This window comes from Poecilia mexicana, unplaced genomic scaffold (assembly GCF_051168715.1).
Source record: "Poecilia mexicana isolate PSO_F unplaced genomic scaffold, ASM5116871v1 scaffold_2, whole genome shotgun sequence".
Taxonomy (NCBI): Eukaryota; Metazoa; Chordata; class Actinopteri; order Cyprinodontiformes; family Poeciliidae; genus Poecilia; species Poecilia mexicana.
Genome location: NW_028263371.1, coordinates 58,192,169 through 58,208,143, shown reverse-complemented (window position 1 = coordinate 58,208,143; position 15,975 = coordinate 58,192,169). Strand labels below are relative to the sequence as shown.

General features: G+C 38.2%; 1 protein-coding gene and 1 long non-coding RNA gene across 2 annotated transcripts in view; both read right to left on the bottom strand.

Moving 5' to 3' along the window:
• The window catches only part of LOC148161001 (uncharacterized), an 8,069-nt gene extending 3,810 nt beyond the window's left edge, over nt 1–4,259 (bottom strand). Inside the window, exon 1 of the long non-coding RNA XR_015762329.1 lies at nt 4,037–4,259. This is a non-coding gene — a long non-coding RNA (uncharacterized LOC148161001). The remainder of the gene's footprint in view (nt 1–4,036) is intronic.
• Nucleotides 4,260–8,543: 4,284 nt separating this feature from the next.
• The window catches only part of ptk6b (PTK6 protein tyrosine kinase 6b), a 12,524-nt gene continuing 5,092 nt past the window's right edge, over nt 8,544–15,975 (bottom strand). The window contains exons 3-8 of the mRNA XM_015010763.2: nt 14,849–15,009; nt 14,613–14,775; nt 13,528–13,686; nt 13,226–13,407; nt 12,988–13,141; nt 8,544–10,617 (exon numbers count right to left, since the gene is read on the bottom strand). Coding sequence (XP_014866249.2) covers nt 10,409–10,617; nt 12,988–13,141; nt 13,226–13,407; nt 13,528–13,686; nt 14,613–14,775; nt 14,849–15,009 — 1,028 coding nt within the window. The 3' untranslated portion in view covers nt 8,544–10,408. The remainder of the gene's footprint in view (nt 10,618–12,987; nt 13,142–13,225; nt 13,408–13,527; nt 13,687–14,612; nt 14,776–14,848; nt 15,010–15,975) is intronic.

The following is a 15,975-nucleotide window of genomic DNA, read 5'->3' as shown; positions in this document are numbered from 1 at the left end:
GATTATTCTTACGATTAATCGAGTAATCGGATAAAAAAAATTATAAAATGAAATATTGGTAAATCTGGCATAATACCGGTGTTACTATCAGATATCAATATCAGTCCAATTTTTCATATTTGAGCATCCCTAACAGTTGCTTTATTGTAGTTTAGAAAACTAACCTGTAACAATAATAGCTCACTTTCTAAGTTAACCAGAAGAAAAGTTATAGAAAAATCTGAAATTATATTGAATTTAATAACAAAGAGGCAGGCTCACAAATATGCTTATAAAAATGTCTACAATCCAGCTTTTAGTTCATGTATTCATCTTCAGTGAGTTTAATAGATTAATTAAACTCACCTTGCCACCTAACCTGTCACGCTTTGGGTTTGAAAATACGGGAAATGCCGCCTGGAGTGGGAGGAGAGGGCGAATGAACGAACGTAAGATGGGGTGGAGGGGAGGAAATAGACCAGCGGACTGACGAACCGTTAGACCGGGGGACGAACACGGGGGGAAGCAATACGGGATATTTACGACACCTTCACTGGTCACACTCAGAAACTCATCTACCAGCCATGTACGATGCGCTCCGCCACCCGTTTCTTCAGACCGGGATATGAAATTTATTGTGCGGTTCGTCGGTAAAGCTACATTTACACGGTAAGCATCAGCTACTCAGCCGCCCGCCCTGTTCAGGCTATCCGCTCACCTCAGCGCTCTTCCTGCCGTTCGCTTTCAACCAGCAGCCCCGGAGGAGAAATGCTGCCGTACTCCAGGCATTCCCCCAGTCATTTTAAGGATGCTTATTGGTTCCCCAAAAACGATAAAAAGTCGGGCATTATCATCAATCAATAAAATTCCCACGGGCCAATCTTGAAGATTGGACTTTATGCCGCTGAGACTTAGCTTTTGTCAACAACTCAGAGGCGGAAGTGAGAGCTCCGCGCAACGCAAATGAAGTCCCGGCCGGAACACGGTGCGCTAACTAATAAAACATAAATTAACGAAGCTTCGAGACAGGTAAATTTTCCTCGAGGAATTTTAGTAATCGAGGTACTCGAATCATTCGAGGAATCGTTTCAGCCCTAATCTGATCTCACCTGAAAGTCCAAACAGATGAAAAGCAAACAAAGGAAACGATTCGTTCCAGGTCAAACAGGAACAGTTTGCTCTCCTGCTGCTATTATTAGCTGCAGCGCCGTTTATTTTGCCACATCGCCGTTTGTTGTTCTGATCTTTCGCCCTTTCTGTGGACTGGACCGCACGCAGCGACTGCATGACCGAACAAAAACACATCCACTTCCTCAGCGTTCTCCAGCCGGAGCGTTTGCAGGAATGTCTGTGAGGAACTGCAGATCTGGGGTCAAAGTTCAGAAAACATGCGGTTTCTGTTTGCTTATGTTCGGTCAGACATTCAGTGCCGAGCAGCCGGCTTTAGATAAGGAACTTTTTCTGGTAACAGAGACAGAAACGTTTGTTTTGGTGACGAAATCGTGATTATTTTAGTGCCATTTCACCTTGTTGGATAACATCACTGAAAAACACCTTTAATAACTTCCAAAAAAAGAAATTTTAAAAAATCAGCTCTTTGCCTCAAATACACAAATCTGATACCTGATACTCTGATACCGATTCTTTTTGTCTTTAAAGTGACTAAATATAGCCACAAAAAAACTTTTAATAAATAGCATAAATTAATGATTTTCCTTTTGACCTGCATTTCTGTTTGTTGTGTATCTTAAAATAGGTCTGGATCAGCTGGAAGATCTCCACAGGTTTCATAACCTTTGCCCTGCAGTCGTGCAGAAGAACCCAGTCTGTTTAACAAATCTGCTAAATCTGAGATGATTCTGCTGTAGTTTTATCAAAATGCCTCCGTTCAGTCAAATCGGAGCCGTGTGTGAGTGAAAAAGGACGTTACACCACTCAGACACAAAGCCAGGCGCTGATGTCCTGCTGAGACCTACATCTGAAGGGCCTGTAGGTCAGAGGTCACTGGGGTAAAAATAGAAACGTTTTTCCACTGGCATGAGCGAGCAGAACCATAACAGCTGTTTCATATCAACACTCGGCTGTCGCTGTCCTCCTTCCTGCTGCACATTTTCACTTTGGTGGCTCAACACACAGCATGTTTTAGTTGAAATGACTAAATGTTTCTGTTGTCTGAAGCTTCATCCAGATCCCCAAACCACCAGAACTGAAGCTTCAAGCTAAATATTTCAGTTGGGGCTAAACATTTAGCTTGCTGGTGAAAGTTTTAGTATAATTTGGAGCTAAATAATTAGCTTCAAACTAAATATTCAGTTTAGCTAGTAAACATTTACTATCTAAATATTTAGTTCAGAGCAAATAATTTAGTTTGAAGCTAATTATTTATTTTGTAGCTAAGTATTTAGCTAGCTGACTAAATATTTAGTTTGGCAGTATTTGGTTACTATGGATGCAGGTTGCTATGGAGACGGATGCAGGCTGAAGGAGAGACGTTACTGATGGATCAATCACTCTGATCCCTTTTGCTGATTTTTCTGCTCCTTCGACAATAAGAAATGTTAACGGTGTATTTTGAACTCCTACTTTATCTACACTGTGTCTGCAGAACCAAAACAAGTCTAATTTTGAATTAATTGTATTTTTTTAAGTAAGGGTAGTAAATAATTACTTGATACATGTTGTTAATCATTTATTGAGCTAATTGCAGCGCGTCTCGTGTTTGATGGGAAGAGGTTGGGTAAAAAAACAGCCAGAGAAACAAGTTTGCGGTAATCCGTGTAATGGCACAAATCCCAAGAAGATTTGCTCAGTCAGCAAACAGCAACGCAATTAAGTCTTAGAAAGGAGCCGGGCAAGAAAAGCAAGCCATAAACACTTTGACCTCCGATCAAATCTCACTGAACATGAAGTCAGGCAGAAACAGTTCACCATTCACCAACCAAATCAGATTTGGACGGGAAACATTCTGGAAAAATTATAGGAATTTTCTGTAGCTGTGATGCATTTTTCAGCTGCTGCACATAAAAAGCCAAAACGGTTGATTAAAACACAGAGAACATGATCTGTGTTCTCAGTGCTTCTGCCGTATCTGATAAAAAACTGCAGCATGTTGACAACAAATCTGTCCATGAATCCATGAAAAACTAACAAGATCAGGTCTAAAATGGAGCAGAAGTATGGAGATAAATTAAAGTCAAAGTTTGCTAAAAAAAAACAAAAAAAAAAAAAACAGGAAAGTAGCTAAAAAAAATAGTTGAAGCTTTTTCCAGTTTCAAATCTTTACTTTCAGCTTCTAAAAAACTTATTTTAGTTAATTCAGATTCTAAACTTTCAGCTTTGATTTTTTTTCCAGTTTTTTAACTTTTCCAGTTTTAAATCTTTTTTTCACTTAATTTTTTCCAGTTTCAAACATTTTTTCCCAGTTCCAGAATAATTTTTCAGTTTCAATTTTTTTTTCCAATTTAAATTTTTGTTTCTTTTGCACAAACTTCATGGCCCCAATTTTGCTCCATACAAAAGCATTGATTCTCTTTTAAAATTCTGTAAATGATTTTTTAATTTGAGCTCTGACTGAAATCACTCAATGGGGTTTTTATAATCTCATAAGTTTAGCTTATGAAGCTGATAGGGTTTATAAAACATAACTCAGGTTAAAGGTCGGTGGAAAACGGTCAATGTTTTAGTCAGAGGTGTTGTAACAGCAGAACCTGAGGTCTAGCTGCTTGTTTCTGTTGTTTTCAATATTGCATCACACTGACTCTTCACTGCGCTGTGTTGCTTCTATTTTAACACAGCGCTCAACGCTGAGCGCTTTGGGTGTGAGACATTTGCAACAGGTGATGCTCCCGCTTCAGGCAGCTGCAAACCAAGAACTAGATGAGTAAAAAATAAATTCTAGGTCAGATACGTTTCTGCCTCTAGATGCGATTTATCAATATAATACTTCTATATTTGTATTTTCTCTAAAGCAAAAAGCACAGGAACATTATGTTAACTCCTGCAGTTAAATTTCTGCAAACACAACAGAATCATCGGCATGGAAAGAAACAATTCCCACCTTTTTCAGGCACTTTTCTGGGATCCTGCAGGACAGGAAGAAATGACTCCAGAGGAAACAAAAACAAGAGTTAAAATCTGAAATTTAAGCTGGGCAGGTCAGAGAGGATCAGCAGGAAGATGCAGGATCCTGAGGAAAGCTGGTTATTTTCTGTCTGGGTGTTTTAATTTTTCTCCCCGGAGCAGTGAAGTGTCTCCTCCCCTCCCCACAACACAGACTCAGACTTGATCAGGAAGCCGGACGCTTTTCACGTGCCTCTTCCTCGTCTTCTTGAACCTCAGAGTTTCACTCACAGCAGTGCTGCTCAGGCCTGGATGAGCACAAAGAGACAAAACTCTCAAATCATCCCTCTGTAACAAAACAACAGCATGAAAACCTATCATTAGTTCAAATGAAATGTAGCAGCAGCTCTGATTTTAAAGATCATTGCAACAATAAATATGGCCGCCGTTTGTAAAGTCAAAAAATAACAAATTGTTGAGAAAAAAAATGGGGGATCATTTTTCAAAGCCATATTTTCACCGTCACAGTTGCAAATTAAATATTTATCCTCAAACTAAACAGCAGAGCAAAATATTTAGCTTGAGGCTAAGTGCTTAGCTTCTTAACTAAATATTTACTTTTCTAACAAAAATACTTAGCTTGCTAAATAAATATTTAACTTCAAACTAAATACTTAATTTGATGCTAAATATTAGTTTTCTAATTAAACATTTACCTTCAAATTAAATATTTAGCTTCAGACCAATTATTTAGTTTAAAGTTACCGTATTTTCCGCACTATAAGGCGCACCTAAAAACCTTCAACTTCCTCAAAAGCCGACAGTGCGCCTTATAATCCGGTGCGCCTGTTGTGACCGATATTGAGCCACAACAGGTCTAGTATCTACGGTAAGCAGCCGCCGACTTCATTTTCGCCCGTAGAAGAAGAAGAAGCGCGCAGTGCATGCTGGGATAGTTGTCAGAACGCTGGTTTGTTAATAAAGTTTGACTGACCTATCTACCTACCGACGGTCTATAATCAGGTCGTCTGCAGGTCATTTAGCACCACGTTCTCCATGAACATGCTGTGCGAGAACAGAGAAGGGTGACCATCATCCGGCCACGCCCCGGCCCAGTCGCGGAAGGCTCTCCTCGCCGACCGGAGTCGGACTGTTTTGTTGACATTCCATTTAGTGGAGCTCCATCTAGTGGATGCATAACGTAACTCCAGCCTCTACTGTAATGTCTATTTTATGCGCCTTATAATGCGGTGCGCCTTATATATGAAAAAAGTTTTAAAATAGGCCATTCATTGAAGGTGCGCCTTATAATCCAGTGCGCCTTATAGTGCGGAAAATACGGTAAATATTTAGCTTACTAAATATTTAGTTTGTCGCTAAATGTTTAGTTTGGGACTAAATATTTAGCTTATTAGCAGGATGAATGGCTGGCTAAATGGAATTTGAAGCTCCATATTTAGCTTGCTAACTAAACACTTAGTTTCCAAACTAAATACATAGCTTGCTAATATTTAATAATAATAATAATAATACTGTTTTAAATAATTCTTTAGAAACAGAGACATTTATGTATGAATAAAAAACAAGGTAAAAATTTAACTGTCCGAAATGAAACTGTTTTTCACCCAAGTAAACTAAATATTTACTTAACATTTAGTTAAGTAAACATTTAACTAAATGTTAAATGTTTCCTAACCTTTTACTTAGGAAAAGGTTAGGCTGTTAGTTTTTGAGTGTATAACTTCACAAACGGGACTCCATTAATGTGAAAAACTTATGTCATAGTTTTACACACAGAGTGTAAAACTAACAACAAGTCGCCATTAATATATTAGAAATGAACATTTAGTGGTTTTCTGTTGCGTTATATTACAAAGAAAGATGAATTATCATCTGAACAACAAAAACTCAGAACCATTTAAACAGTGAGAGTTTAACCTGAATACGGCAGCATAGTATGGTACGGAATAACTGCAGTGTAGTATTCAGGTTAACATGGAGCATGAAGCAGGTGTGGCCTGCTCTCATTAATGTGCTTTAGCAGAAACTTTAGTCTGTACAAAGGTCACGCTGCATAAAGGTGACGGGAACTTTACAGGAAATCCAAATAAGGCTGAAATGTCTGAGGGTTTAAACTGGAAAAGGTTTTTATGTTGTTAAACTCCAGCTGATGAATGGAAACACTTTGAGGCAAACAGATCCGGATGATTAAAAATTACTACCTGCTTATGGACACAAACATTATTAACAGTCAGTAATACTTTCCATTAAAGTTTAAATCAGCATGAAGGCAAAATAATGTGGAGAATTAGTAATTTTTTAATGTGGAGTTGTTTCAGGAAATTATAAACAGAAAATATTTTACCTGCAGAAAAAACTGTCTGTTTTCTGTCTGAGGAAGCAGAGATTGGGTTTCCCTGATAGACGAATCGACCCTATAACCTTGAATATAATCGTATAATCATCCAGTTCTGGATGGATGGACGGACGGACGGACGGACGGACGGACGGGGACGGACGGACGGACGGACGGATCTTGTTTGTATTGCTAACAGTTGGTATCATTGTGGCGTTTCCTCGGCTTTCTCTGTTTGCAGATGATATTGTGATTAATGTTGAAGCCTGGCAGCAAATGACAGAGAGCCTGGATGGAAATGATTTGGAGGAAAAAAGAACAAAAGCCAGTAAATCCAGGTGTTTAAAGGACAGACAGGTGGATCAGTGATTTATAACCGTAGAAGAGTTTAAGACAAACCAACAGATCAATAAAAGAGTTTAACTGGTGAACAAAGCCGGTAGTCTTGTGGTGAAAAGCTGAAGCAGGTTCAGAGTTCAGAGGTCATTTCCCCTGACAGTTGGTGAGCTGTGATGATGAACGGGTTCAGGTCAGGACACCGGATACCGGAGCCGACATAAAAAAGGCTCTGGCCTCGTTCATGGGCCGCTCACTCCCAGAACACGTGATGAGACACGCAGGATGCATGAAGGCGGCGCAGCCTGGAAACTTTGCAGATGCTAAATAAAACCAACCAAGAACCAAAAAAACTGCTTTTAATTTCCTACATAAAACTAAAACCACAGGCTGCATGTCTGGATGCTGAGAGATTATTTTCATTTCCTTAGAATAAAAGTAAAAGATAAGCCTCTGTCTTTAAAGGACGCCATATTGGATGAATCCGTATTAATTTAACAACTTTTAGTCGTATAGTCTGATTAGTTCCTATGCCAGAAACATCAGCTGAAAGAAGTACGGAAGACAAATACTGCCACTGGAAAAATAAAAGAATTCTTTCTTTTCCTGATTTCTGGCTTTTTCTCGGAAATCATTTTAATCTCAGAATTTTTAAATTATTCTCAGAATTCTGACTTAAATTACACAATTCAGTTCTCATAATCCACAAATTTAATTCTGACATTTTTAGCAGACTTGTGACCTCAATTTTATGAGATCAAAAGTCACAATTCTGAGATTAAAGTCAGATTTCCTTGTTTTTTTTAATGGCCCTAATCTTCTTCCGTACAGAGGTGTCTCTACCATTGGTGTTTGTAAGTTATTAATACCAGCTTCGTGTTTAAATGCTCATACAGGGTGAACTGGGTGTCGTGACTCAGCAGACTCCAGTTTCATGTAGCGGCCTCTGCTGGCGCTGAGCCCAAACATCTAGAAAGATGCTGATGCAGCACAAAGTCTGGACTGTTCTGGAGCGGCAGATGGCTGAATGGGAAAATAAATGGCAGAAAATACCAGAGTCCTGGTTAAGGAAGCGCTGAGGTTCAGGATTAGCTTGGATTAAATAAACATTTATGTTGAGACACATTTATTAGTCAGTGTCACATAGTGATGTTACTTATTATTGGTATTTAATTTTTAAAAGTATTTTGTCTAATTTGATGTTTTTGACTTCCATGTTTGGATTTAGTTGTTTTATTTTGGTTGTACATATTGTAAAAATGTTGAAATTGTATATATTTTTTCATAATAAAGGATTTAAAAAGCCCCATTATTCTGACTTTCCCATTGTGGGGAAAGTCAGAATAAAGAGGAGTGCCTCAGTTCATAATAAAGAAGCAGGTTAGATTTTGAATTCGGTCAGGGAGGAAGTGAGGGCGTAACTCCTGAGGCAGTAAAAAGTAGCTGCTGATGTCTAGAAAACATTTTATCCTCTCCTTTTTCTCTTCAGTTAAAAAAAAAACAGCATTCACACAAAATATCCACAAACCAGAAAATACGGCACTGTGGCTCTGAAAAATCTCCTCATGCCTGATAAGAATGTCTGGTTTCTTTTCAACATTTTTCTGTATAATTTCACATCTGCTGCAAAATTCACATTTTTTAAAGTGGAAACATAAAAAAGAAAAGGTAAAAGTTCAAAGCACATGAGAGCAATCTTCACTGCTGATGACCTAATTATCTGATTCAGGCGAGTTAAAGCAAATCAGAGGATCGTACCGTGAGATTAGGACGCCCCCTACTGGCCGACTGTGAACATTACACCAAATGATAATTAAATTTTCATTGTTTATTCATACATTGCTTTTCCACACAAATGTCATCTAAAAGTACTTAAAAATGTATTCTAATTGATCCTACTCATCAAACAAACTTTATAAATGTAAAAACTTATATTACTTTGATTTTACTCTCAGAATTAAAAAATAAAAAGTTTGAAACTGAAAAAAATCTACATTTAAACAATTATGTAAAAACTGATCAAAATGACGATTCAAAGTTTTTATCAGCAGTGAAACAACTAAAACAGAACCTGCATGCCAACATGAAGTAGGCCATCTGAAAAAGAAGCAAATTGTGACTAAATATAGAGATTCAAGATATATATAAAAAAAATCTGTAAAATCAAGATTCAACAATGAGTTTGTGACCTTGAAGCAAAGCCCCGCCCCCTGACATATGGGCGGGGCCAGAAGACGCTGGGGGCGTGGCCAAGTGCAGGGCTAAACGTGGGTGTGGTCAGGACAACTTTGACTTTTTTACTTTAGCAACTTTTCAGATCTAGCAACTTTTTTTTTTTTTTAAGTTAAATTTCTACTGTGTGACAAACATCAAGCTGGAACAAAAAGGAAAATTAAACTGCAGTAGCCACCATTCAACCCAAAGAGGGCAGCACTGAGATAGTTTTACATTATTATTTTATTACATAATAATGTCAACATTTGCACAGAAACATAAATATAGAGCTCTAAATGACAAATTTAGACATTTTATCTTTAAAAAAAAGTTGATCTGGGTTTTAGTTACTCTTGAAGTTCAGGCTTACTGGAGCCACATCCAGAATGATCCAGATTTCACCACCCAGTTCAACTCTGAATGGCACAAAATGAAGTTTTGGAAAAATGTGGACATACGTCTGGTTGCTTTAAAACTGGCTGCAACTCAGATTGTCTTGATATTAAAATTTATTTCACAATCTGAAAGTTGTAATATTCTCTAAAACATTTCAGTGAGACTTGAACATGAGCTCCAGAGTATTTACAGTTTCCTCTGTAGGAACGAAGACATTAATTACATTTGGACGACACGCGTCATCCCTATTGCACATTTTAAACATCTCCACTAGTAGTGTAAAAACTTAATAATATTCAGTAGCCTTTTCAGCAACGTTTAGATCAGCAGGGTCCAAACTTTACATTTGAGCCATAAAAGTCAACATGACACTATTTTAGGGTCCACAACATTTTGAGTATTTTAATTGTATAAATTATTTTGTTTTTTATTTTTGCCTGCTAAATAAATTATGAAATCAACTCATATTTTAATGTAACTCTGCAGTGATTGTTAGATTTCTGTTGACAATTATTACACAGTTTAAGTGAAAAAGAGGATCTTGCATGTTTGCCATATTTAAAACAACTAACCATATTTCAGATTGGTTATCTTTTTCTAGATTTGTTTTTGTGTCTTTAGTTTTGTTTTGCCAGGTTTACTAAATGGTCAGGCTAAAGCCTGAATTTTAGCAAAAGCCACTGGATGTTTTTGTACCTGTTATTAATAAATTACATTAAATTCCAGGAAAGTGAAGCAAAAACATGGGTGAATACTGTGTGTTGCCCTTACATTTTCCATTTTAAGATCTTAATTGTATCTTCCTTTTTTTTAAACAACCTGCCATCAGTAAAAACTTCAAATTTAGAGTATTCTTGAATAATAATCAAGGGCCGCCCAAAATTGTTCTGAGGGCCACAAATGGCCCCCAGGCCGTTCTTTGAACACCCCTGATTTAGATTCTGTTCTTGTTGTGATGATGTGAAGCGTCTTTAAAGCTGTAAAAGCGGCCGGTCCAGTCTCCGTTTTGGCCGGGAAACTACAGTATTTCACTTCTCTGTCACAGCAGCGGCCATGTTTGTGTCCAGATCACTGCTCCCTGCTGCCGCCTGGTGGCGACTCCAGCTCATAGGAGCTTCTCTCCAGCATGTCCCTGAGGTCTTTGAAGGTGGGCCTGTTCTCCGGCTGCTCCTGCCAGCATTTCAGCATGATGCTGTGGATGAAGCCGGGGCATTTGCTGGGTGCCTCCATCCGGTAGCCGCTCTTGACTTTGTTGTAAACTTCGCGGTTGCTGAAGCCTGGAGGGAGAGAGAAAGAGAAGGAAGGAGAAAGGAGAAGTGGTGAGGATATCTGACGTTTCTGCACGTCTGATTGCAGCAGAACCCGTAAATAAAACGCCTTACAGCAGCAGTGTGGTTTATTAGTGTGGCAGCAAGGCAGTTCAAAGTGCTTCACATCATTAAGAAACATCAGTCACAAATTTGACATTTCTTCAAATATTCTAGATTTGAAGTTTGTCAACATTTTGTTTATTTATTCTTCAGATTCTTTCTGTTGAGTCAAAAAGTTGTTGGTTCTGCTGCTCTTGACTGTTGGCGGTTACCGTAGCAACCAGTAACTGACAGCTCCTCCCCCTGTTCTGTTGCCGTTGGTAACTGCGGACCAGATTAGGTTTTCACTGCAAAAACAAGCTCCTCTGTTTTACTGAAAAGTTACTTGTAGGTCAGTTTTTTCCTTATTTCAAATGTCCGAACATGTTTCCACTGGAAATTAGACTAAAAATAGTTGGTAAGATTTTGTGTTTTTGCAGTTTTCAAATTCATAAATACATTATTGATCCCAAAGAAAAATGAATTAAATGTTGTCGTAGCTCCTATTAATTCAAGAGTAATTGTAGACTGGGAGGAAAGTTAATAGTTTTCTTTACAAGTATTATATTTTAACGTACATCTTCAACAAATTTATTCATATGCAGAGTTTAATGTGTAAATTTGCTGTGTTTTCTACATATTTTTTAACTGTTATAATAAATACTGTGCTTTTGAGCTGTATTTATTCACAACTAGTTTGTTTAGTTTTATTTGTTGTATTTTATTTAATGTATAAGAGCAGAAGCTGCTGGTCTGATCTTAACCACCAGATTCATTTTCTCTTTTCTTATTTATGTTTTAATTTTTGGTACAAATTAATATTTCAGTTATCATTTGTGTGATAGCCTTTGAATGTTACACATATGATTTTATTTTCTGTATTTTTCATTGCTATTTATGTTAAATATGACATTAAATATGTGGTTTAATGATATAAATTTATGTTAAATACCAAAATACGATGTTTTGCAGTTTTCTGGAAGTTTGTTCCAATTTTTTTGTGCAATAAATTAAGCAAATTTATTTTCCAAATGTCAAATTGTGCAACTATATGGTCAATGGAAACGCAGCTAATGTCAGGACTGTAGGACCAGGCGGTGTCTCTGTCTTCCTGGTTTTAGTCAGAACTCCAGCAGCAGCAATCTGGATCTTCTGATTGATTGTTTTAGTCACACCTTTGAAGACGTTGCTGCAGTAATCAATGGGGCTAAAGATAAAAGCCTGGATGAGTTTCTCTGATGCTGAGACATTAGTCCTGGAAATATTCCTGAGGTGACAGAAGGCCAGCCTAATCTATAGTTTCTAACTGAAGCTGATTTGAACAAAACTCCATGAAACCTGTGATGTTTTATAGTTTATGTGACATGCAAGTATTATTAGTTAATCTTAGTTTGCGAAACTGCTCTGTGGAACGGATGCAACTTGTATTTCTTCACTCAAACATGTGATAGCCAATCACTTTTAACCACAGCTGCCGCTGAAATGAGCTCCACAGGCTTTCAGAGGTCATAGTTTCATCACTAATCATTTAATCATTAGACTCAGACTGGAGAAACAGCTAAGTCCTTCATTCTTGGTGGCAATGTCTGCAGTTTTTTTGCCAAAAGCTTTTTATTTGTCAATTAAGCTGAGAGACTAAAATGGCTCATAAGTTATTATTTTTATTGAAGAACTTCATCGGGTTTTAAATCTGCAGTACGTAACTTTTATCTAAATGTTTTATACATTTGTTCACACTGTTACTTTGTCCTGACAGTAGAATATGAGACGAATAATCTGTGAAAAAAATCTGCCAGTGGTTCTACTGCCATCTGCAGAAATACACCGCTCCTGGTTAGAAACAACCAATCAGAGCCAGTGCCACAGCGCTGTCAACCATGCTCATGTAAGCACAACTTCCTTCACGAAATGAAAATAAAAACGGAGTGGCGTCAGATTTTAGCGGTTGTAGGATTTCTTTTGTCTTTGGTAAAAAAAAAAATTTAAAAAAAAGCATTTCTCCAGCTAGCGCTAAGCTAACACTTTGTTTTGGTTGTATTTACCCAGAATGCCCTGCGCTGTAGTCCACTGCCTGCTTTCGCAGCGGTTTCTGGTCCGCTTGACATTCACATGTGGCTTTGAATCGCACCAGAGTTCACTTTAGACTTTAGAGGTTTGCAGGCGGACCAGAGTTACTTTTTTGGTCACACCTGCCAAAACGAACCGGACTGTCTACGCAAACGGACCGGAGTTGGATTAAAGCGGACCAAACAGGGCTGGATGTGCTGTAAACATGAAAGAGCAGATTGCTGCACTAACCTGGGTATGGGACACTTCCATAGGTCATAATCTCATAGAGCAAAACCCCAAAAGACCAAACGTCTGACTTGATGGAGAACTTCCCGTGGCTGATGGCTTCAGGCGCCGACCATTTGTAGGGAATCTTCTTCTCTTCCGAGATGTAAAACGGCTCCTGGACAAAAACATTTTATCATCGAAGGCTGTACATTCAATCTAAACCAACCAACAAAACCCAGCTTCCTGTCGACCAGCGCACCTTGACGAGTCGTGCCAGCCCAAAGTCGGCCACCTTGCAGATGTAGTCTTCTCCTACTAGCACATTTCGAGCTGCCAGGTCTCTGTGGATGCTCTTCTGCTCTTCCAGGTACGACATCCCATCAGCCACCTGGGTTGCCATGTCAATCAGAGATGCAGCGTCTTGATTTTGTCCTTCTTTTCCTGAAACCAAAGGATGGTAATCCGGGTTTGATACTCTTCCAAAATCCCAGGAACCTTCAACTCTTTTAAACAACAGCGCATTTTAAATGAGGTTCCTGGACATCGCAGACCGAGGTTTACCTCTGAGGAACTGCAGCAGGCTGCCTTTCTCCATCAGCTCGGTGATTATGTAATACGGCGATGATTCGGTGCAAATGGCGAACAGGGAGATCAGGTGACGGTGGTGAAGCCTCTTCAGGATTTCAACTTCCCTGTGAAACTCCGTGTTGTCTACAGAGTCTGGTGAGAAACAGAATTTCAAGGGAACAAATATAAACAGACTGAAAAAAGGAACAGAGAAGCCAGACAGTGAAACTATCATCTCTTTATTTATAGTTGTTCTCCCTGGTAGTTAAAACAATCTGTTCCTGCTCCAAAAGAACTTGCTAAATGCCTCCTTTGTTTAATTAGAACATAAATTAAATTAAAAACTTTTAGTATTGTTTAACACAAACCACTAACTTTCTATTTAAGTTTGTTGTTTTTTTTCCCACTTCAAAATAAAACCATATAAATGAAAAATCTGATGTTTGGTTTTAAAACTAAATTAGAAAATAGAAATGCCAAAACTACAAGAATTTTATTTTCCTAAATTAATATTTAAAAGAAATATTTCACTTTATACTTGTATTTATAAAGTGGAATAATCTCCCATATGTCCTTTTTTGGGTGCGATGTGACTTCCACCATTTCTGGTACCGCTTCATATTAAAAAACATTTATTTTAGATTTAATAGTTGAATCAAAGATCAAACCGCAGATTTTTTTATTATTTTTTTATTTTTTTAATTTAAGTATTAAAAGCAGAAAAGCCAAAAAAAAAAAACAGTTGCAAAACTATTTTCATTTTGCAACGTTGTTTTGAAATGTAAAACCCAAAGACACCGATTATTTTTAGCCATTTTGTTTCTATTTTCTAAAACCCAGGGGATGTTTGAGTTTCTACAGAAAAAAAACACAAGAAGCTGATTTTATTGATTTGGGAGGAGAATCGATCAGAGTTGTTCAGTTTCTGGGTGAACAGTGTTGATTTTTGGTCGCCTGCTGTGTGAACGTAGCCTACCGGCGTTCAGACCTGGGAGGCGCTTTGAATCCCTTCACCACCTTTTCCTCCAACCTTTTTCCCAAAACCAGCCTTCAGATTATCTGTTTGGTTGACTACTTACCATTTTTCAGGACCTTAATGGCAACGTTGATGTGGTTCTTCCAGCGACCGCGGAAGACCTGCGAGAAACAGCCGTTGCCAAGTTGGTTCTCGATGGTGAACTCGCTTTTCGGGAGAACCCAATCATCCAGTAAGTGGTTGATATCTTCGATGTTTGGCTTTTTCTGGTACCGGAAACAGATATTTTTAGGAGACCGTCATGGCTGCAGCAGAAACGCTTTCGTTTCTCCTTTTTACCTTGTGGCACGGACTTCCCAGAGAGACGATGTCGTTCAGGCTGTGTTTGCAGTAATAGTTCACCAGGTCGCCCAGAGACCTGAACTGCTGAGTCTGCTCCACATAAAAACTCTCATCTTTGTGTGGGATCCGAAAGTGGCGGACTGCATTGTTGGATTTCACTGCAGAAGGATTTAGACACAGTGAGGCTGAAGCAGAAGTGGAAAGAATAAAAAAAACTAAAAAAAACAGGATGTGAAAATACAAGTCTGGTCTAAAGAAGGTGGGATGAGCAGCTTCCACACACGGTCCTGCATGCAGTGGTGGGCAGCGCTAACTAAAGAGCTAGCTGCGCTAACCCTAAAGCTCCAATTGTAAATATTAGTTATGCTGATGCTAAAGCGCTACACCAACATGGTACTTACCGGAAGCTAATGTTAATATCTGTCGTTTATAGACTGCAACCTTGAGCACCAATTTAATTTTGACCTAAGCTACATAATAATTCCCTTAAATATGTAATTTTATGTCCATGTCTTGCTCTCTACTGTCTGTATGTTAGTTTAAAATAAAGTTATTAGGGGGTAAAAGAGAGAGAACAAGAGAGGAACAATTGCTGCGCAAACAATCTTCACCCACTTCAAAATAAGAGCATATAAGCGTCTAATTGCTTGAAGAAATCTTAATAGTTGGGTTAGCATTAGTACTAAAGTGTTAATCAAAACATTTTCTCTGTTATCAGCAGAATTGTGAAAGGTTGATAATCAAAACTAATAATTTATTCAACTGAAAGCTTACAAAACATCCAAGTAAATTAGCCCTTTAGAGCTTATCCTGTAGAATCACAGGAAGCTAAGTGCGCTAAAAGTTTTCAAAGCTAGCACAAATGCTAAAGCGCTAACCTAAAAATTTACACACTAGCTGCCTGCATGGATAAGAAGTACAGACCATCATCTGGAGCAGGAAAGAGCATCAACCAGAGAGCAGGTAAGCTAATGGTCAGATTGCTAACCCCAACATAAAACAGGAAGTCAGCTGTATAACAGTGATTCTTGAGAATAGGGACAAAACAGGTCCTATGGATAAAGCATGAAATTTGAATAAAATATACACAAAATATATTTTTTTCAAATATCTAACTAAACTAA